This window comes from Tasmannia lanceolata, unplaced genomic scaffold (assembly GCF_043159265.1).
Source record: "Tasmannia lanceolata isolate RefF3 unplaced genomic scaffold, GAP_Taslan_0.1 ptg000012l, whole genome shotgun sequence".
Classification (NCBI taxonomy): Eukaryota; Viridiplantae; Streptophyta; class Magnoliopsida; order Canellales; family Winteraceae; genus Tasmannia; species Tasmannia lanceolata.
Genome location: NW_027518689.1, coordinates 31,502,178 through 31,523,674, shown reverse-complemented (window position 1 = coordinate 31,523,674; position 21,497 = coordinate 31,502,178). Strand labels below are relative to the sequence as shown.

At 46.0% G+C, this 21,497-nt stretch overlaps 1 protein-coding gene across 1 annotated transcript; it reads left to right on the top strand.

The window, feature by feature from the left end:
* Nucleotides 1-1,605: 1,605 nt before the first annotated feature.
* LOC143887189 (putative polygalacturonase) lies at nucleotides 1,606-20,095 on the top strand. The gene is made up of 6 exons (XM_077391293.1): nucleotides 1,606-1,638; nucleotides 16,730-17,035; nucleotides 18,323-18,443; nucleotides 18,700-18,874; nucleotides 19,084-19,154; nucleotides 19,265-20,095. Exons 1-6 carry the CDS (start codon nucleotides 1,606-1,608, stop codon nucleotides 19,951-19,953), a joined length of 1,395 nt encoding a protein of 464 aa, XP_077247408.1. The 3' UTR covers nucleotides 19,954-20,095.
* The last annotated feature ends 1,402 nt before the right edge of the window (nucleotides 20,096-21,497 follow it).

The window sequence follows — 21,497 nt, the reverse complement described above, 5'->3', positions numbered from 1 at the left end:
TATGAATTTGAAGTAGGGCTAATAAGGGGCTCAAATCCGAACCCGATAGGAAGTGATTCAATTTCTATCTCTACATGTGATGGAAAGACATGACTCCGGAAGAATCTAATAGACAAACTACATGCGGAACTACTGAAGTTAAATAAAAGACTTCGACAAGTCTATCTCCACATATGAGTGAAGCATAGCTGATTGCAAGGAAAAAATCATAAGCTAAAATATCAAAACTATATGCATGCAGACCCTCTAATGATATGCTGTCAGTGTGGAAAGTAACAAAAACTACAACAATAAGAAATCAAATAAAACTAAACTATTTCTTTCGAAGTAAGGCTTCAATAAATCAACTAGAAAATTAAGGAGCCACGACTTCATTTTTCGAATTATTATCGAATCAATGGGGTAAGAGAATCCTCTTTTCCATTCATTCCTCCCCCCCCCCCCCCCCCCCCCCCCATGTTCTCTTTATTCATTTATTCTTCATGCTAAAGGATTATTGTTGCCATTTCCATTAATCAGAACTTCCGCTTGAAACAAGTGGCCAGGCTCGATCGGGTTTGAGTGGCCTTTGATCGTTGTTAAGATATGACCTTAATGATCATACCATGACAGCCATTGATTTAGGGGGTCCCGGTGGATGATCTACATGATCTGGGTCCCATGCCACATCGACTCCCAATACGTAAATCAACAGTAATAAAATCAACTGTTCAGATTCTCTTAGCAGGTGCCTAAAGACACATTACTGCTGAACGTTCGAGGGTCATCTAATTATCGTGGGACCAATTAAAATGGGCTATACTTGTGGTTGCACACCACTTCAATGAATTTGATTAATATACATTTGAGAAATATTGTTACAGCCACCCTTTCTTTATAGGAGATTTTGTTGCCATGAGTAGAATATTTGCTTATGTTTAAACATCATCTTAATTTGATAGTTTATAGATTTCTTCCTTATAATTCTTGTAAGTTATTGATAATATGAAGAAATTTACATTTGTAAGGCGTATTTGATACCATAGAACCTCTTTGGATGGCATGAAAAACATTTCTTGTCGAAATGTTTATAGGCGAATTTGATACCACCCTATTATTGCTGGATTTGGACAGTCCCCTCATTAAACAGAATTGTACTTAGTCAGAGAAGATTGAGGGGGGCAATTCACAAAAGATCAGGAGTTCTCTAACTTGCAAAATCTATAGTTTCCCTTTGAGGATTCTACTTATTACTCTCTTTTTTTAAGTAAAACCACTTCTTCTTCTTTTTTGATGACATAGGGTATACCGACCCCAATTTTCAGGGCGGGACTATTCCCTATTGATGCGCCCAATTAACCATTTATTATTGGGTACACCCCAAATTTTAGGGCGGGGCTATTTCCTATGGATGCGAGTAATCACCAGTAACCCATGCGAATCGGGTAAGCCTGGGGGATTTGAACTCGCGTCAATGGGGAACATATTTTAAGTAAAACCACATGAGAACAAATCCAACAGAATGATAGAATGTAATTATAACCGGATTATACGAATCTAAACTTCTTTCTTCTATATATAGTCTCTTGCACTCTGACAATGTCCCATAGAGCTGCATCCACGACAATGGAGTTTCATAAAAATCACAGAATTTCTCAAGTAATGGAAACAAATAACCCTATTTTCTTTTGGTTCTACAATTCCATAATTCATGCGGGTTCTCCTCTCTTTATTATTATCTTCCGAATAGGTGAAATATCTTTTTTTTCTTCATTTGATAGAATTAGACAATAAAAAGAAGGAAATGAGATAAAAGGACAACCATGTTTTTATATTTGCACAAACTTATTTGGTCTTTTATTATTCAAAGAGCGATCGAAGGTTAATTAATGAAAAAAAGAAAAAGAAAAAAAGACGACCTATGTTTCTTCCTCAAAATTTCCAATTTTCTTCTCCCAAAATGTGTTTTTGGACTTTTCTCTACTTTTCTGTTAGTGGGTTTTATCTGAAAAAGAACATCATCATTTTCCCCCTCTTTGAATTCTGGGATTTCCATCTCATTTTCATTTCATTCATTATACAGATTCTTGAGATATCTTTACTTATAGTATTGGGATTATGGAGCTTAAGAAGGAGTTTTTATATGATGCCCGTGAAAATCACACCCTTGATTTTTTATCTTGGTGGGAAGTCAAAAAAGGTGGTTTGACCAAGATAAAAAATCAAGGGTCAGGGTTTTGACACCCTTGACACCATGCCCTTGTGATTTTCACGGTCGGGCATCATATAAATTCTCCTTAAGAAAAGCAGGATGCCATCAAGTTGGGATTTTAGAATCGTCTACATATCGATCAACGAACTACAGAGCTCACACTGTATCTTTGAAGGATTTTGGAGGAGTGCGAGATGGTGTGACTTCGAACACAAAGGCTTTTCAGAAGGCCATCGATCATCTCAGCCAATTTGGATCCAACGATGGAGGACAGCTTGTGGTTCCAGCTGGAAAATGGCTTACCAGTTGCTTTAATCTGACCAGCCATTTCACTCTCTATCTACATAGAGATGCTGTTATTCTTGCCTCTCAGGTCCGATTAAAAACTGAATAAAAGCTAGGATCAAACCCTTGACCTCAACATCGAGAAACAAAGCCTCAACCATTGAGCTACAGGCCCAAACCCTATTAGGCCCCTCCTTATGAAAACAAAACATCAGGTACAAAGAAAAGGTTTTCTAATAAATTTTTGGGAAAAATACGTTTACACCCTCTCTAGTTTCTGACACATACACTTCTAACCCTGACTTTCAAAACGTGACAACTACACCCCCTGAGATTGCATTTTGTTATAAGTATGCCCCCTCCGTCAATTGTCCGTTAGTTTAACCCGACAGAATGGCCCAAACTAACCTGGGTTAAGATTTTGAGGACAGAAATACCCTCACTGGTTTTAAGCCATTTGCAGAGGGATTAGGGTTATGCCCTTTCCTTCATCACGGCCGCCGTTGCAATCTCCGGCACAACCCATTTACGTTGTGGCATGGCTGAACAAATGGACGGTTTGCATCATCCTATGGAATGGGCCTACCGTACTTTTTGAGAAACCCTGAAAGCAAAAAGGTCATGAACATTAAAAAAAACCAAGAAATAAGAAACAGGTGTTAGGCCCGAAATCGGTTAACAGATATGACAGTGACGTAAGAGCCGAGCTGGAGGGCCCAAGGAGCTGAAGTGAAGAAAATAGAGTCCGGATGAACTGTATGCTGCACAGAAGCAAACGAGGTCAGAATGACCGACCCGGAGTGTACTCCGGACTGGCCCTTCGACACTCAATTCAGTATGAACCGGAGTGAAGAGGGAGTTTTAAGAGTCGAGGGTGAGAATTAATACCCGATTTATGAGCTTTGGAAGCCTTTTTATAAGGAAAGTTTGGGGTAGGTAGGGAGTTAATGCCTCCAACGCAGGTGTCGACCAGCTGTAGGTTCAGGTTCACCTACCCCGAGGGAATTACCAAACTACCCCTGCTGGCGAGGGTCCTGCGGTGGGCCCTCCTCTAGCCACGTGTTGGAAGCTAACAGGCTACTGCATTGTCGCACCCCATCAGTTGCCCCCCAGTTCTCCAAGTTATTATGGTGACTTGGGGAAATATGGTGGGGTACGCTTCCGATTGGAAGTGGTCGAGGCTTGGCCTGTGGCAGTCTTGAATATGAAGCAGTCCGGAAATTGGAGGCAGTCCGGAATCTGTGGCAGTCCGGATTTTGGAGCAGTCCGGAATCTGGAGGCAGTCCGGATTCTGGAGCAGTCTGGAAATTGGGGCAGTCCGGAATCTGTGGCAGTCCGGAAATTGGGGCAGTCCGAAAATTGGAGGCAGTCCGGAAATTGGAGGCAGTCCGGAATCTGTGGCAGTCCGGATTTTGGAGCAGTCCGGAATCTGGAGGCAGTCCGGATTCTGGAGCAGTCCGGAAATTGGAGGCAGTCCGGAATCTGTGGCAGTCCGGATTTTGGAGCAGTCCGGAATCTGGAGGCAGTCCGGATTCTGGAGCAGTCCGGAAATTGGGGCAGTCCGGAATCTGTGGCAGTCCGAATTTTGGAGCAGTCCGGATTTTCGTCAGTTCGGCTTGGGCCGGACTGCTTTTTGTCGTTTAGCGACCCAGTCCGGCTTGGGCCGGACTGATTTTTGTCGTTTTGCGAAACGCGTCATATCCAGTCCGGCTTGGGCCGGACTGCCTTTTGTCGTTTAGCGACCCAGTCCGGCTTGGGCCGGACTGCTTTTTGTCGTTTTGCGAAACGCGTCATATCCAGTCCGGCTTAGGCCGGACTGCCTTTTGTCGTTTAGCGACCCAATCCGGCTTGGGCCGGACTGCTTTTTGTCGTTTTGCGAAACGCGTCATATCCAGTCCGGCTTGGGCCGGACTGATTTTTGTCGTTTAGCGACCCAGTCCGGCTTGGGCCGGACTGCTTTTTGTCGTTTTGCGAAATGCGTCATATCCAGTCCGGCTTGGGCCGGACTGCCTTTTGTCGTTTAGCGACCCAGTCCGGCTTGGGCCGGACTGCTTTTTGTCGTTTTGCGAAATGCGTCATATCCAGTCCGGCTTGGGCCGGACTGCCTTTTGTCGTTTAGCGACCCAGTCCGGCTTGGGCCGGACTGCTTTTTGTCGTTTTGCGAAACGCGTCATATCCAGTCCGGCTTGGGCCGGACTGCCTTTTGTCGTTTAGCGACCCAGTCCGGCTTGGGCCGGACTGCTTGGAACTCATCTCGAAGTTTGTGCCCACCATTAATACAAGACACGTGGCACCCCTCGGGCGTCCTCGAGACGTGTGCCCTTCATTTAATGCACACCGCCTCAGAGAAATCTATATAAGAGTGGGTTTTACCTTCTCACTTTCACTTTTTACTTCTCCTTCTTCTCCCCCTCTTTTTTCTCTATTGGTTCGGCGAAGGTCAGTTCGGGCCGTGTAGTTTTTGTGAACGGCGGTGGATTCGGGAGCATTTAGTGTGATCCGGTAATTTTTCTTGAGCGCGTCTCATTCATTTCTTTTCCTGCTTTCATGTCTAGTAGCTCTAGTTCTGAGTCCGGTTCGGGGGAGTCGTCTTCTAGTAGTTCAGGGTCTAGATAGTTGATTAGGATCGAGGATAGGCCTACCTGGTCACCGGCCCCGAAAACGGCGAGTGTGACTGTTATAGGTAGTGGTGAGGAGGGGGAGGACGAGGCGATATTAGACCTGAACACCGCTCCGCTTCTAACGGATAGTTACGTCCCACAAGGGGGGAGTGTTGGTAGTGACGCCGGCGAGGCGTCCACAACGTTTCACCTGGGCCGGGCCGTTGAGGTCGTGGCACGGGCCCGTATGGATGCCAACCCTACCTACAACATACAGGCTCTAAATGAGGAGAACTACCTGGATGAGTCCGCCATGGCAGTGATTAGGGATAAGTACTACATCCCATCCAGGTTTGGACTGAGGGAGGCGACGGAGGGAGATAGAGCCTGTAACGAAAGCTCCGATATTTGCATATATGACGAGTCACTGAGGGCCGGACTCCGATTTCCTCTACACCCCTTCTTCGCTTTGGTGCTTCAGCATTACGGGCTAGCTCCGGCCCAAGTGGCGCCGAACTCATGGAGGCTGCTCACGGGGTTTGTATACCTCATTCGGGGCCGGCTTCAGAGGGACTTGTCAGTACCGTTGTTCCGCGCGTGTGCGCAATTGAAGAAGCACAAGGGTGGGGGTTGGATTTACATTAGCCAGCGTCCGGAGATAAAAATGATCACTGGCATTCCCACCTCCATACACATGTGGAGGAACATGTTCTTTTATGTCGAGGACGCGGAGTCCAGCGAGCCTTGGCCGGTCCCTTTGAAATGGGGAACCCCGGATACAGTCGCGATGAGTCGCAAACCGTTCCTTGAGGGTGAAGATGCGATAACCCTCGCTCTACTTCGGGAGGTGCTGGACCGGGAGGGGCCTGTTGATTGTTCAGACTTCCAAGGGGAAGAGGTTTTGGTTGGGTTGGGCCTTAGTACTGCGACCCGGGCACGTACGTAGATAGCCCCCTTTAAAATTCGTCTCTCCCCTTTTCTTTTCTTTTTTATTTATTATTATTTTTTTGTCTCTGACTGGTTTTGTTTTCGTCTATCTTTCAGAGATGCAGCAGCAGTCGTTAGTGGATAAGATGAGGAAGGGGGCCTTCGGGACGGTCCGTCAGGGCCAGAAAAGGAAGGCCCCAGAGACGGCGAGTCCGGCTCCGACTCAGGACGCGCCGCCCCCGCCCAAGGCCAAGAGTTCAGTGAAACTGGTGAGTTCATCCGGCCGGGGCGCAGGGTCCTCGAGGACCGTGGCGACATCTGCTGGCACCCTCCCACCCCCGACGAGGCCCCGTGATAACGTTTGTCGGCCGAACTGGGCCGTCCAAAAGACTGATACCGGCCTTGGAGAAAGCCGGGTGGCTGTAGAGATTCAAACTAAATGTATTCTTGACAAAGACAAGCAACAGGTTCTCCACGAGCCGCCCACTACGGCCGAAGAGGCCGTATTTTCTTCTCTTTATCAGGTAAGATGGCTGACGAGTACGCTTACTCTTTGTTCGCCTTCTGCTTTGTTTGCTTGTGTTAACACTTGCTCATCTGTATTTTATAGATCGGAGTGTACTTCAATGATCTGCGGGGGAAGAGTAAGAAATTCTCTGATGCTATAACTAAGTCTGAGGAGGAGAATGGGAAGCTGAAAAAGGAGGCGAAGGAGCTGAAGAAGTCCGTCGAAAAATCTGCCGACGAGATCAAGCGGCTGAGAGAAGAGTTTGCCGCTTAGCTGGCCGCGCAGAAGGAGGAAGCGACGGAAGCCTTCAACGCTCAGAGGGAGAGAGCCCTATCGAGGCAGGCGACTGCCGTTCAGGAGAAGGAGGACGAACTCCTTCTTCTATCCAGTGAGGCCTACAAGATAGGGTTCTTTGACTGCCTTGGGCAGGTCAAGGATTCCAATCCGGGCGTTGACCTGTCGAGGATGGTTATACCTGATCCACCGACGCTCACTGGCGAGGAGCCGGCCGCAGCTGACGCACTCTTGCCCCCGGGGGCAGATTCAGCGCGGGATGGGGGCGATGAGGCGCCTTGAGTTCTTTTTCTCCCCTTTTTTGGCGATTTCTTGATTCCTTTTTGTAATGGCCCCTTGGAGGCCCCACTCCCTTTTTGTAATGGTCCTCTGAGGCCCCAACATATGAATGGAAAGAACTTTTGTTTGTCTACCTCTTCTATGCTTGTCCGTCTCTAGTTTACACTGCTTTTTCGTATGATGCGTAACTACCGCTCTAGGTAGGAGTCATGGACTTAGGAGTGGACTCCCGATTCTTTGCGGAGACGAGTCGTGGCGAACCAAACGTCGAGTACCCTCGTTTTAGTGAACTGGGTTTCGAAGGAGCTTTGGTTTTTGCATCCGGGCTGGTTCCGGACCAGGAGTGGGCTCCCGGTCTTTGCGGAGACGAGCCGTGGCGAACCAAACGTCGAGTACCCTAGTTTTAGTGAACTGGGTTTCGAAGGAGCTTTGGTTTTTGCATCCGGGCTGGTTCCGGACCAGGAGTGGGCTCCCGGTCTTTGCGGAGACGAGCCGTGGCGAACCAAACGTCGAGTACCCTAGTTTTAGTGAACTGGGTTTCGAAGGAGCTTTGGTTTTTGCATCCGGGCTGGTTCCGGACCAGGAGTGGGCTCCCGGTCTTTGCGGAGACGAGCCGTGGCGAACCAAACGTTGAGTACCCTAGTTTTAGTGAACTGGGTTTTGAAATCTGACGGACACGAAGGCATTTGTAAAAAAGGAAAGGTTCTTTCATTCACATTCAGGAGATATTTACAAAGTTTTTTTTTTTTTTTTTGTGTGTGCCGGCTACTTTGCTACTGATGATATTTGCGAAGGTTCTTCGAGTTCCAGGCATGTGGTAATAGTTGTTCTTCGAGTGTTTCCAGTCTATAACTTCCCGGGCGAATCACCTCTTTTACTCGGTAAGGCCCCTCCCAGGTTGGGGAAAGCTTTCCGGCCTTCTTGGGTTGGGAGATAGCAGCTTTCCTTAAGACAAGATCTCTAACTCGAAACTCTCTAGGGCGTATCTTCGAGTCACGGTAGCGAGATACTTTCTGCTTGTAGGCGGCGACTCTTATTCGGGATTCTTCTCTGGCCTCCTCTAATAAGTCAAGATTCGCGCGGAGCCCGTCACCGTTGAGCTGTTCGTTGAAGTTGGAAATTCTAGCGGACGGGGTGCCTACATCGACAGGTATTACCGCCTCTGTTCCGAAGGACAGGTTGAATGGAGACTCACCCGTTGGTGTGCGCGGGGTGGTGCGATAGGCCCATAGGACGTGATACAGCTCATCTGCCCATCGACCAACTTTTTCGTCCAGTCTTTTCTTGATCCCTTGCAGTAGGATTCGGTTTGTGACTTCTGTCTGCCCGTTGGTCTGTGGGTGTGCTACGGAGGTGAACCTCTGCTCAATTTTCAGGTCGGAGCAAAACTTCCGAAAGTTTCGGCAGTCGAACTGTTTGCCGTTGTCTGTTATCAAGGCGCGAGGAATCCCGAATCTGCAGACTACTGATTTCCAGAAGAAGTTCTGCACATTCTGTTCGGTGATCTGGGCTAGAGGTTCAGCCTCCACCCATTTGGTAAAGTAATCAATGGCCACCACTACGAAGGTGCGCCTTCCGGAGGCCGGTGGGAAGGGGCCCAAGATATCCATCCCCCAAATAGCGAAGGGTAGCGGGCTGACGATTGGGGCCATAGATACAGCGGGCTGATGAATGGTGGGGGAGAACTTTTGGCATTTCTCGCATCTCTTTACCAGGGTCAGCGCGTCTTGTCTCAACGTCGGCCAGTACAGACCTCTCAGGAGGACTTTGATCGCCAGGGCTTTGCCCCCCAAGTGCTCCCCGCAAATACCTTCGTATGTCTCCTGCAGGGCATACGTGGCGTCGCTGGGCCGGAGACACTTTAAGTATGGGAGAGTATAGGATCTTTTGAACAAGTTCTCGCCATCGAGTGAAAAACGGGCTGCTCTTTGGATCACCTTGCGCGCTTCTCTATTGGCCTCAGGCAGTTTCCCACTACGCAGGTAGTCGACGATCTCATCCATCCAGCAGGGCTCGTGTTCCACCTGCATTATCTCAGCAGCCTTTCTTTCGATACTGGAGGCCTGTAGGAACTCCATGCATATATTCCCGAGAGTCGTGTATCCGGATGCGGCCAGCTTGGACAGTACATCTGCCTTTGTGTTGTCCGTTCTGGGGATTCTGACAACCTCAAAACTTCTGAACTTGGAGGATAGTTGCCGGACCTGGGAGAGGTATTTAATCATTCGCTCGTCGCGGGCTTCGTATATACCTTGGATCTGGTTGGCGACCAACTGGGAGTCACAGTAAGCTTTCAATCTCTGGGCTCCGGTCTGGACTGCAAGATTCATTCCGGCGAGGAGTGCTTCATACTCAGCCTCATTGTTGGAAGCGCGAAAGCCGAACCTCAAGGCGTAGTCTAGTGCGAAACCGTCCGGCCCGGTTAAAACCAGACCGGCTCCGCAACCAGCCTTGTTTGAGGATCCGTCCACGTGCACTTCCCAAAGTGCTTCGGCGATTGAAGGATCATGCTCAACTGGTGGCAGGGGGATGGTTCCTGCTCTGGCTCCATCTTCTGCTGGTTCTCCGGCTGTAGTAGCACCTTTCGCTGCTGGGGCTTGGGCGATTTCAGGTTCGGCGATCTGATGGGGGATGGAGCATTCAGCTACGAAATCTGCCAATACTTGAGCCTTGATCGCGGGCCTGGGCATGTACCGGATGTCAAATTCACTCAATTCCACGGCCCATTTAACCAGTCGTCCTGAAGTATCTGGCTTGTGGAGGACTTGTCTAAGCGGCTGGTCAGTTAGGACCTTTATCGTGTGAGCTTGGAAATACGGTCTCAACTTCCTGGCCGCCATTACCAGCGCGTAAGCCAATTTCTCGACCCGCTGGTACCTTATTTCGGCGTCGTGCAAGGCTTTGCTAACGTAGTAGACCGGTTTTTGTTGGCTGCGCTCTTCACGAACTAGGACCGCAGCCAGAGCCAGGGGGCTTATAGATAGATACAAGATTAGCTCCTCATCGGGCTCCGGTTTTGTCAATAGCGGTGGAGAGGACAAATATTGCTTCAGCTCCTCGAAGGAGGTTTGGCATTCCTCTGTCCAGGGCGAGGTTTTGAGGCCTTTGACTGCATTGAAAAAAGGGAGACACCTCTCTGCAGATTTTGAGACGAAGCGCCCCAGCGCGGCTATCATCCCTGTCAGTCGCTGCACTTCTCTGATGGTTTTCGGCGGAGCGAGCTCCACCACGGCCTTGATTTTTTCTGGATTGGCCTCTATCCCTCTCTGGCTGACCATAAACCCCAGAAACTTTCCCGAGCTGACCCCAAAAGTGCACTTGGTGGGATTGAGTTTCATCTTATTGTCTCTCAGGACTTGAAACGTTTCTTCTAGATCGGAGACATGATCTTGCGAGCTTAGGCTTTTCACCAGCATGTCGTCGACATATACTTCCATGTTGCGGCCAATCTGATTCCGGAAGAGTTTGTTTACAAGCCTCTGATACGTGGCCCCAGCATTTTTCAGGCCAAAGGGCATGACACGGTAGCAGTAGGTCCCCTGATCCGTTACGAAGGAGGTCTTCGGGATATCTGACTCATACATTCTGATCTGGTTATATCCAGAGAAGGCGTCCATGAAACTGAGCAATTCGTGACCTGCGGTGGCATCGATGAGCTGATCGATTTTTGGGAGCGGGTAGCTGTCCTTGGGACAGGTTTTATTCAAATCCGTGAAGTCGACGCAGGTTCTCCATTTCCCATTGGCCTTTTTCACCAGGACTACGTTTGCCAGCCAGTCCGGGTATTGGATTTCTCGGATGAAGTCTGCTCTTAGGAGTCTCTCCACCTCTTCTCTGATCGCCATCTGCCTTTCGAGGGCGAAGTGTCTCTTCTTCTGCTTCACCGGCCTGCAGGTCGGGTCGACACCTAGTCTGTGCGAACTGACCTCCGGGTTGATGCCGGGCATGTCCGTGGGGGCCCATGCGAAGACATCCGCATTGTCCTGGAGGAACTGGGTGAGGTTGTGCCGGGCGCCGTCGTCCAGAGAGGAGCCGATCTGGACTACCTTTTCATCATCGTTCTCGCACAGGGGGACGGGGACAAGGTCTTCGGCGAGCTGAGTTCCCTGAGCTTCGTCCCTCAGGTCCAGTAGCTCGATTGGCAACGACTCCGTCGCATTTCTGCCCTTAAGCGCCATTGCATAACATTCCCGAGATTGCGGCTGGTCTCCTCGAACTTCTCCCACGCCATTGGGCGTTATGAACTTCATCTTCTGGTGATAAGCAGACGCGACGGCGCGGATCAGGTTCTGGCCAGGCCGTCCTAAAATAGCGTTATAGACCGAGGTGGCCCTCACTACTAGGAAGTTGACCATGGCGAAGGCTTGGCAGGGCGGCTCTCCGACGAGGACAGGAAGCTCGATTTGTCCCTCAACCTTGACTACTTCTCCTGAAAAGCCGAAAAGATCTGAGTTCGCGGGCTTTAAGCGGTCGTCACCTATCATCATTCTTTCGAAGGCGTGATAGTACAGAATGTCGGCTGAGCTCCCGTTGTCTACCAGGATTTTCCTCAGCTCCCAGTTTGCGACGAGCATAGTCAGGACTAGGGCGTCGTCATGTGGTAATATCAGGCCGTCAAGGTCCGCGTCCGAGAAGGAGATCTCATTCTCCGTCTTCGCTTTCTTACTGCATGCATGCACGGCATTGACTCGGCGTGCATATGCTTTCCGAGCAGAAGAGGAGGTGCCTCCAGCCGCCGGGCCGCCCATGATTGTGCCGATGACTCCTCTTGGTTGGGAGCCGTGTGCTTCTGGCGGTGGACTGGGCGGCGATGGAGATTGTCTTCGGACTGGGGGCGGTTGAGACCGTCGAGGGCTTCGACCCTGGGGACCCTTCTCCTTGGGGTCACTCCCGCGGGTGTCACTCCGGACATATTTTTTCAAGTAGCCCCTGCTGATTAACTGCTCGATCTCCTCCTTCAGCTGTCGGCAATCGTCTGTATCGTGTCCGTGGTCCCTGTGGAACCGGCAGTACTTCGATTTGTCTCTCCTGTTTCCCTTGGAGATCATTGGAGTTGGCCATTTTATGAACTCTTCTCCGCTGATGGCTGCCAGGATATGCCTTCGGGAGGTGTTGAGAGGGGTGAAGTTTTCCTCCCTCCTGTGCGGGGATTTGTCCCTTCTGACGACCTTATCGTCCCTGCGCTGCTTAGCATGGGGCCTGTCTTGGTTCCTGTCATCAGAGGTTCTCCTCCGACTCGAATCCAGAACTGCCAGTGTCTCTTCTACAGATATGTACTCCTCTGCCCCGGACATTAGGTCTACCAGGGAGTGAGGATTCCGGAGGGCCACTGCTCGGCGGAAATCATTTGATCTAGCACCCGCGAGAAGCGCGTTCGTAGCGGCCGAGGGGTCCAAATCTGGCACTTGGAGTGCCTCCCTGTTGAAGCGGCTGACGAAGGCTTTGAGAGGTTCATTATCCTCCTGCCGCAAGGTCATCAGGGATGCTGCTGTTTTCCTTGGCCTGCGGCTGCTCATGAAGTGGCGGACCAGGTCTTCCCCGAAGTCATCGAAGTTGTTGATGGAGTTCGGTCGGATCCTTGAGTACCAATCCCTAGCTGCACCTGTGAGGGTCGTCGGGAATGCTCTATAGAGGAAACCGTCTGACGCACCGTGGAGGAGCATCAATGTCCGGAACGTCTCCAAGTGGTCGACGGGGTCCGTGGTCCCATCATACTGCTAGATAGCTGGCATTTTAAACCCCCTTGGTGCAGGGGCACCCATCACATCGTCGGTGAACGGCGTTCTGCTCGAGAACGCCCTAGACATAGGCCGGCTTTGATCCTTAGCCAGCTCTTCGATTCTATGGCCCATCTCTTCTATCCTTCGCATCACCGGGTCGTCTTTATGTTCTGATGACCTGTTTCTCCCCACGGATTGGCCTGCTGCGGAGCCGGAGTGGCTCTCCGGACTTCGACGACGGGACCCTGATTTTGCCTGTGGCGCGCGCTCTTCATGAGCTCGGCGCCTTTGCGCAGAGCGAGACATAGACCTCCGACGGCGGTGCGGCTCTGTCTGCGCATGCCTGGCTATGGGGTGACGGACTTGTCTGGGGGAATGGTGAGTCCGGTCTTCACTACGGCGCGACGACCCTCCCCTGTGGATTTCTGGCCTTTCTAGGACAGGTTGTGGAGCTTCCGGAGGAGGTTGGGGAGGTGCCTGGAGCAGCTGCTGGTACTGACCAACGAGAGCGGTCATCTGTTGAAAGAGAGCTTGGACTTGCTCTGGAGTCGGCATGGGGTTAAGGTTTACGGAGCGAGGCTGGTTCTGTTCAGCCGTGGCGGAGGCTGCAACTACCAGCGAGGCGAGTCGCTCACTTCGAGTCCTGCCGGGTAGCACGGCTCGGGTGGTCCGTGCGGTTGGCACCCGCGCACTCTTGCGTCCTGCCATTTTTGTGAAGTGGTTGGAACAGCCTTTAGTTCAGGGGTCCCACGGATGGCGCCAATCTGTTAGGCCCGAAATCAGTTAACAGATATGACAGTGACGTAAGAGCCGAGCTGGAGGGCCCAAGGAGCTGAAGTGAAGAAAATAGAGTCCGGATGAACTGTATGCTGCACAGAAGCAAACGAGGTCAGAATGACCGACCCGGAGTGTACTCCGGACTGGCCCTTCGACACTCAAGTCAGTATGAACCGGAGTGAAGAGGGAGTTTTAAGAGTCGAGGGTGAGAATTAATACCCGATTTATGAGCTTTGGAAGCCTTTTTATAAGGAAAGTTTGGGGTAGGTAGGGAGTTAATGCCTCCAACGCAGGTGTCGACCAGCTATAGGTTCAGGTTCACCTACCCCGAGGGAATTACTAAACTACCCCTGCTGGCGAGGGTCCTGCGGTGGGCCCTCCTCTAGCCACGTGTTGGAAGCTAACAGGCTACTGCGTTGTCGCACCCCATCAACAGGGATAAAGGCAAATGAATGGGCTTTTTTATATACCTGAAATAAGATATGTGATAGTGTCAAGGAATCAAAATGGGTTTCGAAGTTGGGTGGCTGCGAAGGTGGGTTCTAGCGGCTATCGATCTGGATGGGTGAATTGGGCTCCGAGAGATGTATTTCAAAGAGGGATGGGATATTGAACCTGCATTTGAATGGGCTTGGCTGAATCTGTGCATGAATAGAATTGGAAATGAGATGGGTTTGGTATTGAATCTGGGTTGGAATGGGTATAGAAATGAGATGGATATGGTATTGAATCTGGATTTGAATGGGTTTGGCACTGAATCTGAGCATGAATAGATTTGGAAATGAGATGGGTTTGGTATTGAATCTGGGTTGGAATGGGTATAGAAATGAGATGTATATGGTATTGAATCTGGATTTGAATGGTTTTGAAGATGAGTGAAGTGGGCTTGGAGCTGGTTCAAAGTGGATTTTGGGCCTGCACATTTGGAGCATATTTTTAGGTATCCAGGTTGAAGATGAGATGGGTTTCATGTTTTTGAGATAGGGGTTTTGAACAATTCGTTGAAGTGTTTTGGTGATTCAAGTTACGTTGGATTTAGATCCAAGTTACTATTTTGTTTCTTCTTATTCTTCTAGTACTTTTATTAAAGTATTTTGATTTTAGTTCACATATTAAGGCTCAACAGATCCAAGATTCAATTCCCACCATATCCATCTCATTTTCAGTCGGGGAAGACGAGGGCATTTTAGTCATTTTCGCCTCGCCGTTTATTCCATCACGTTAAAAAAACCCATTGTAACTTCAGGGGTTGTACTTGTCACGTTTTGAAATGCAAGGTTCCCCTAAATATTTTTCAAGGGAAGAAAGTGAATAACAATGGAAAGAAACATGCTTAGTATATTTTATTGGGGATTTGCTAGCCACTTTGGTGGAAAGCCATTTCGCGTACGGCTTTTGCATGTGATTATTAGAGTCATATTAGATGAATGAGTTAGACAAAATCTGCCAAAAAGTTAACATGTGCGGCTGTCATCTCATGCAAATGCGGAAATGGCTTTCTACGAAAATCGCTAGCAACTCCCATATTATAGATAGATAGATTACGGAATTGCTAGTGTCCATCGCAGAAGGCATTTCGCGGCTGGTCTGTCGCATGTCGGACTAGCCACCTTGTGAATGGAGACAACACTGGTGTCTCCATTCAACAGTCGGACCAGCCACATCGTGAATGGAGACAGCAGTGTTGTCTCCATTCACAAGGTGGCTGGTCCGACATACAACAGACCAGCCGCGAAATGCCTTCTGCGATGGACCCTAGCAAATCCCGATTGATTATAGATGGATAGTTAGATGGGATTTGATAGGGACCATCACAGGCAAGCTGTTGCATGAGAGAGCAGCCTCCTCCGATGATTTAAAAGAATAAGACAAAATCTGTTGAAAAGTGAGCCTATGTGGTACTCTCTCATGCAACAGCAGACCTGTGAAATGCCTTCTTCGAGATATGGTCCCTAGCAAATCCCATTATAGATAGATAGATCTTTAGCTAAAAATTGATTTACATTTATAGTAATTGATTTTTATTGGGAAATTTACGTTTATAATGTTTTAAATTAACTAACAGAATTGCTAGGGACCATCCGAGAAGGCATTTCGCAGGCCATGAGAGAGCGGCCACACAGGCTCACTTTTCAACTGATTTTGTCTTATTCATGAGATGCTCACTTTTCACAGATTTTGTCTTATTCATGAGGTGGCTGTACTCTCATGCAACAGCCGGCCCGGTGCCTTCTGCAATGGTCCCTAGCAAATCCCATCCGTTGCTTGGGACCCACCATATAGAGGATCCAGATTAAGCCACGTGTCCCGGCGCCCTATAGTTGGATTTGGACACGGGTCCCTCACGAAATCTTTAGTTCCTCTTTCAGGATTCAGGTTCACCGATTTCTACTTTTAATTCTCTCTCTTTTATAAGGAAAACCACGTAAGAACATATCCAACCGAATAATAGAATCTAACAGCGGGATTATGCATATCCAAACTTCTTTCTTCTTTAAATAGTCTATTCTAGTCTCCGAATGATCCAAAGAGCTGCATCCACGAGAATGGAGTTGCAGAGAAATCTCAGAAGTTCTCAAGTAGTGAAAATTATCCCATCCATGTCCTTTTTCTTTTCTTTTTTGTTTACATGAGGGACATTTTTTCCCTGTTTCAGTTTTTTCTCTCTCTAAGTTGTAGGTTTGAGTGTTTTCCCTTCTTGGTTTCTGCATTTTGCATGAAAGGTACTAGTTTGTGGGGTTTTGGTATAGTTTTTTCTTTCTCTTCGGTTTAAATCAGAAGTTTTGTTATATGGTCCACAAAGAGTTCTTGCGAAACAACCAATAACTCCAAAAGATTAAGCCATTGGAGATGGCATTATTTAATCTTTTACACTTTAACACTCCCCCTCACGTGTGGCTCTTTTTTAGGGTTGGCCTAGACGTGGCACATGTGGCCCCTCTTTTAATATCAAGGATTTTTGAACTTGGAACCTTTGATCTGATACCATTGAAACTACCAATTTCTCCAAAAGCTTAAGCTGTTGTTAAAGATGGCGTTATCAAAGATTTTTTATTTTTATTTTATAAATGGGGGTTTCTCTATGCTTGAATTTTCTCTCATCAAACAAGGCTATTTCCATCTTATTTTCATTTCATTAAATATGCAGGTTCTTCAGTTATCTTTACTTATAGTATTGGGATTATGGAGCTTAAGAAGAGCCGAATCATCTACATATCCATCAACGAACTGCAGAGCTCACACTGTATCTTTGAAGGATTTTGGAGGAGTGGGTGATGGTGTGACTTCGAACACAGAGGCTTTTCAGAAGGCCATCTATCATCTCAGCCAATTCGGATCCAACGGTGGAGGACAGCTTGTGGTCCCCGCTGGAAAATGGCTCACAGGTTGCTTTAATCTCACCAGCCATTTCACTCTCTATCTCCAGAGAGATGCTGTTCTTCTCGCCTCTCAGGTCTGATTTCCAACTTCTATATATGTAGATTTATGTGCTAAAAACTTTTTCCTTTTTCAGCTCCATCCTTAGTTTTCTCTGAGGAAATTATCATAACCCTCTAATATATAGAGGTTTCTATAATGTGCAGTCTCTCTATAGATGGGAGGGTTAGGATTGTCCTATGAAGATGAGCAATTTACGTTGTTGCCTAACAAATGAATGGTTTGGATCATACTATGAAGTGGGTCCCATGTGATTATTTTTTTGAAAAATATTGGACTTCACCCAAGCAGCATGTAAAATATGTACTTTGAGACTTGTGCTTTGGGGCCACCCATATGATTTTAGAGTTATTTTGAGGGAAATGATATATTCCCCTCTTTTCTTACTTGGAACAGCCCCCTCTAGGGTAAAAGAGTAGCCATAAATACACTAGAGAGGCTGTCCCAATTTGAAAAAGGGGTGAATATAACACATCCTTTACTTTGATGGTTACTTTGGTGGGACTGGAATGAGAATATAGGACATCTTTCTATTGCAAAATTTGGACCATTGATTATCCAAGACACGTCTCACCAGATGAACGGTCGGATCATACCGACATTATTAAGCATAGCTATTAGGATGAGTTTTATCTGCTTTCCTTTAAAAATTCTATTGTACTATATAGTGGGCCCTAAACGATTTTTGAATTTTTCAATTGGCATGGCATATGAGCCATTGGATATCCAACATAGGGACCCTCACATAGACGGCTTGGATCAACCAAATACGGGGTCCACTTCGTAATAGTGGGGTGTCCATAAGGATTCCAGACTAGAACATAATATTCCCTGTTTGGATTGCAGTAATTTTCGTTTAGATCCCTCTAAATTAACCATAATCATATCATTTCAATCTAAATTGTGTAAAGAAAAAACTTTTCAGTGAAAAAAAAATCCACCACAAAAGTTTTTCTTGCAATCCAAACAGGAATAATATTAGAACATTGAGTAGAAAGTCAAGATATTATACAACAAAGATTCGGCACATGACAATCAATTTAAACAATCTCAGGCTATGATAAACAAACGGTTTGTTTATCAAACCACTGGATAAATACCATTTTTATATTTTAATTTAATACAATTGCATCTCTGAAAGCAAATTGTTGGTCAATATGATTTTTGATGTGATGTTTTTTCGTTGGGTGACTTCAAAATATAAAATATTGGACTAATAATATTGCATGAACTAATTTATTATGAATGGTTTACTTTTTAATCATGTTTAAATAACTGTTTAACTCTCATAATTCATTTGCAGGACATGAATGATTGGCCCATTATTGCTCCCTTGCCTTCTTATGGAAGAGGAAGAGATTCACCGGGTGGGAGGTATAGCAATTTCATTATGGGATCAAATCTCACTGATGTTGTAATAACAGGTATCTCCATCATCTTAGTCCAAAATTGGGAAGCATACCCATTTCTGAGACATTTCCACTCTCTATTTTGTTATCGGCCTGCAAAATAATCACTGTAAAGACAATTTAAGTACTACCCAATTTGCAAATTGGGATGCCCAAAAGGCCCTGAGGTTAAAAATTATCAAAATAATTTGTAATATGTATGGAACAGAAGATGACAAACTTGGAATGTTTATCGTATTTATGCATCAAGCTCACCTTTGTTTGATTTTAGGTGACAATGGCACGATTGATGGCCAAGGCAAAATGTGGTGGGATAAATTCAAAGCTAAAGAACTGAAATATACACGTGGATACCTCATCGAAATCATGTATTCTGATCAGATTCTGATATCCAATCTTACACTGGTGAACTCCCCATCTTGGCATGTTCATCCTGTTTACAGCAGGTCTACTCTTCTCCTACCACACTAATTTGGTGTTCATCAATCTCATTTTATAAAGAATCAATCTAGACCAATGCACATTCATGTTAGTTTGACACAATCTCTACCTTAAAGAACAGAAAAAAAATTGATCTAGATTGATCATTTCTGAAATTATGGTTTTATTTGTTTCGAGATTGTCTCAATGTGCTGATTAAGTTTCATATATTCAGCAATGTCATTGTCAAAGGCATCACTATTCTTGCACCAGTTGATGTTCCAAATACTGATGGAATCAACCCAGGTTTGTTTGCTCACTGGACTTATAGTTTTGAATGAGTGCTAGAATAAAAAAACAAGAGCAACCTATCTATGTGTTCATGATCTGATTGTGCTTTCTGTCTTAAATGTCAGATTCTTGCACCGATGTACGAATCGAAGACTGTTATATAGTTTCCGGTGACGATTGTATTGCCGTAAAAAGTGGATGGGATGAATATGGGATTGCCTTTAGGATGCCGACCCAACATCTGATCATCAGAAGGCTCACCTGCATTTCACCCGATAGTGCCGTCATAGCTCTTGGAAGCGAGATGTCTGGTGGAATTCAAGATGTCAGGGCTGAAGACATCACAGCCATTAATTCACAATCTGGAGTGAGAATCAAAACAGCTGTCGGTAGGGGAGCATATGTAAAAGACATATATGTAAAGGGTTTTACAATGCATACAATGAAGTATGCCTTTTGGATGACGGGCAACTATGGCAGCCATCCTGATGATCATTGGGATCCCAAGGCAATTCCTGTCATTGACAAGATCAGTTATAGTAATATGGTTGCAGAGAATGTCACCATGGCTGGACAATTAGAGGGGCTCCACCAATCGCCTTTTACTGGCATTTGTATATCTAATGTGACAATTGGATTGGCGAAATCGAAGAAACCTGCATGGAATTGCACAGATATTCACGGAGTTTCGAGTTCTGTGAGTCCTCAACCGTGTGATTTACTTAGCGAAAAGGGATCCGAATCGGGGCCCTGCCCATATCCTACTGACAAATTACCTATTGATAATGTGGAATTTAAGGAGTGCAGTCTCTAAACCACCAATATTTAAGTATCAATGTATTTTCTTTTGCTTCATGAGTTCGAGTGATTCCTCTTGTAATGGCCCGTAGAACAGAGTTTTTATCTGTTTCTAACTTACTGGTACTTGATAATAAAGTGAAAGATTTCTAGTTTCTTCTATTTGCATGGTGAGTTTTCTAGTCAGGATGGACAGGGGTTTGATCAGATGCTTTTTGTTTCTTCCAGGCTTGTAAGGAACAGTACATAAGGTGATAGCGAAGAGCTACATATCTATGTTTTCAAAAGTGATTATGCATTTGAATTAGGGCTACTAAGGGGCTCAAATCCGAACCCGATAGGAGGTGATTCAATTTCTATCTCTACATGTGATGGAAAGGCATGACCCCGAAAGAAACTCATAGACAAACTACATGGAGAACTACTGAAGTTTAATAAAAGACTTCGACAAGTCTATCTCCACATATGAGTGAAGCATAGCTGATTGCAAGGAAAAAAATCATAAGCTGAAATATCAAAACTATATATATGCATGCAAACCATCTAAAGAAATGAAGTCAGTGGGGGGGAAGTAACAAAAACTACACCATGTACAATAAGAAATCGAATAAAAGAACAATTTCATTAAAAGTAAGGCTTCAATAACTCAACTAGAAAAATCAAGGAGCCACAACTTCATTTTTCCAATTATTATCTAATCAATGGGGTAAGAAAATCTTCTTTTCCCTTCTTTCTTTTTCTCCTGTTCTCTTTTTTTATTTAGTCTTCATGCCTTAGAACCGGAAAGGATTGTTGTCTCCATTTCCATGTTTATTATCGTATGAACTCAACTCATGACAACCATTGATTTAGTGGGTCCCGGTGTATGATTCGGGTCCCATTGAACACATTGACTCCCAATACGTAAATCAACATTAACAAAATCAAGTCTTCAGATTCTCTTAGCGGGTGCCTAAAGACACATTACTGCTGAACGTTCGAGGGTCATCTAATTATTGTGGGACCAATTAAAATGGGCTAGACTTGTGGTTGCACACCACTTCAATGAATTTGATTAATATACATTTGAGAAATATTTTTACAGCCACCCTTTCTTTATAGGAGATTTTGTTGCCATGAGTAGAATATTTGCATATGTTTAAACATCATCTTAATTTGATAATTCTTGTAAGTTATTTATACTATGAAGAGATTTGAGTTTGTAAGGCATATTTGATACCATAGACCCTGTTTGGATGGCATGAAAAACATTTCTTGTCGAAAACTTTTTTCCTAGGAAAATTTTTATGTTTCCACAATGCATAGTTTAGTGGGAAATGATATGGTTATGACTTATTTAGAGGGATGTCATGATAAATTAAAGGTCCCTGTAAAATAAAACATGAACACGATGGTTCAAGCTAATTCTTTTCATGTGTAATCACAGAATGTAATAAAAAAAACAAGAAGAAATTCTGAAAAACCTTTTCTTTTTCAAACTTTTAAAAAATTCTCGCAATCCAAATAGGGCCAGAAAGAAATTGGCATTTATAAGATAAGTTTAGCTACAAATTGATTTAC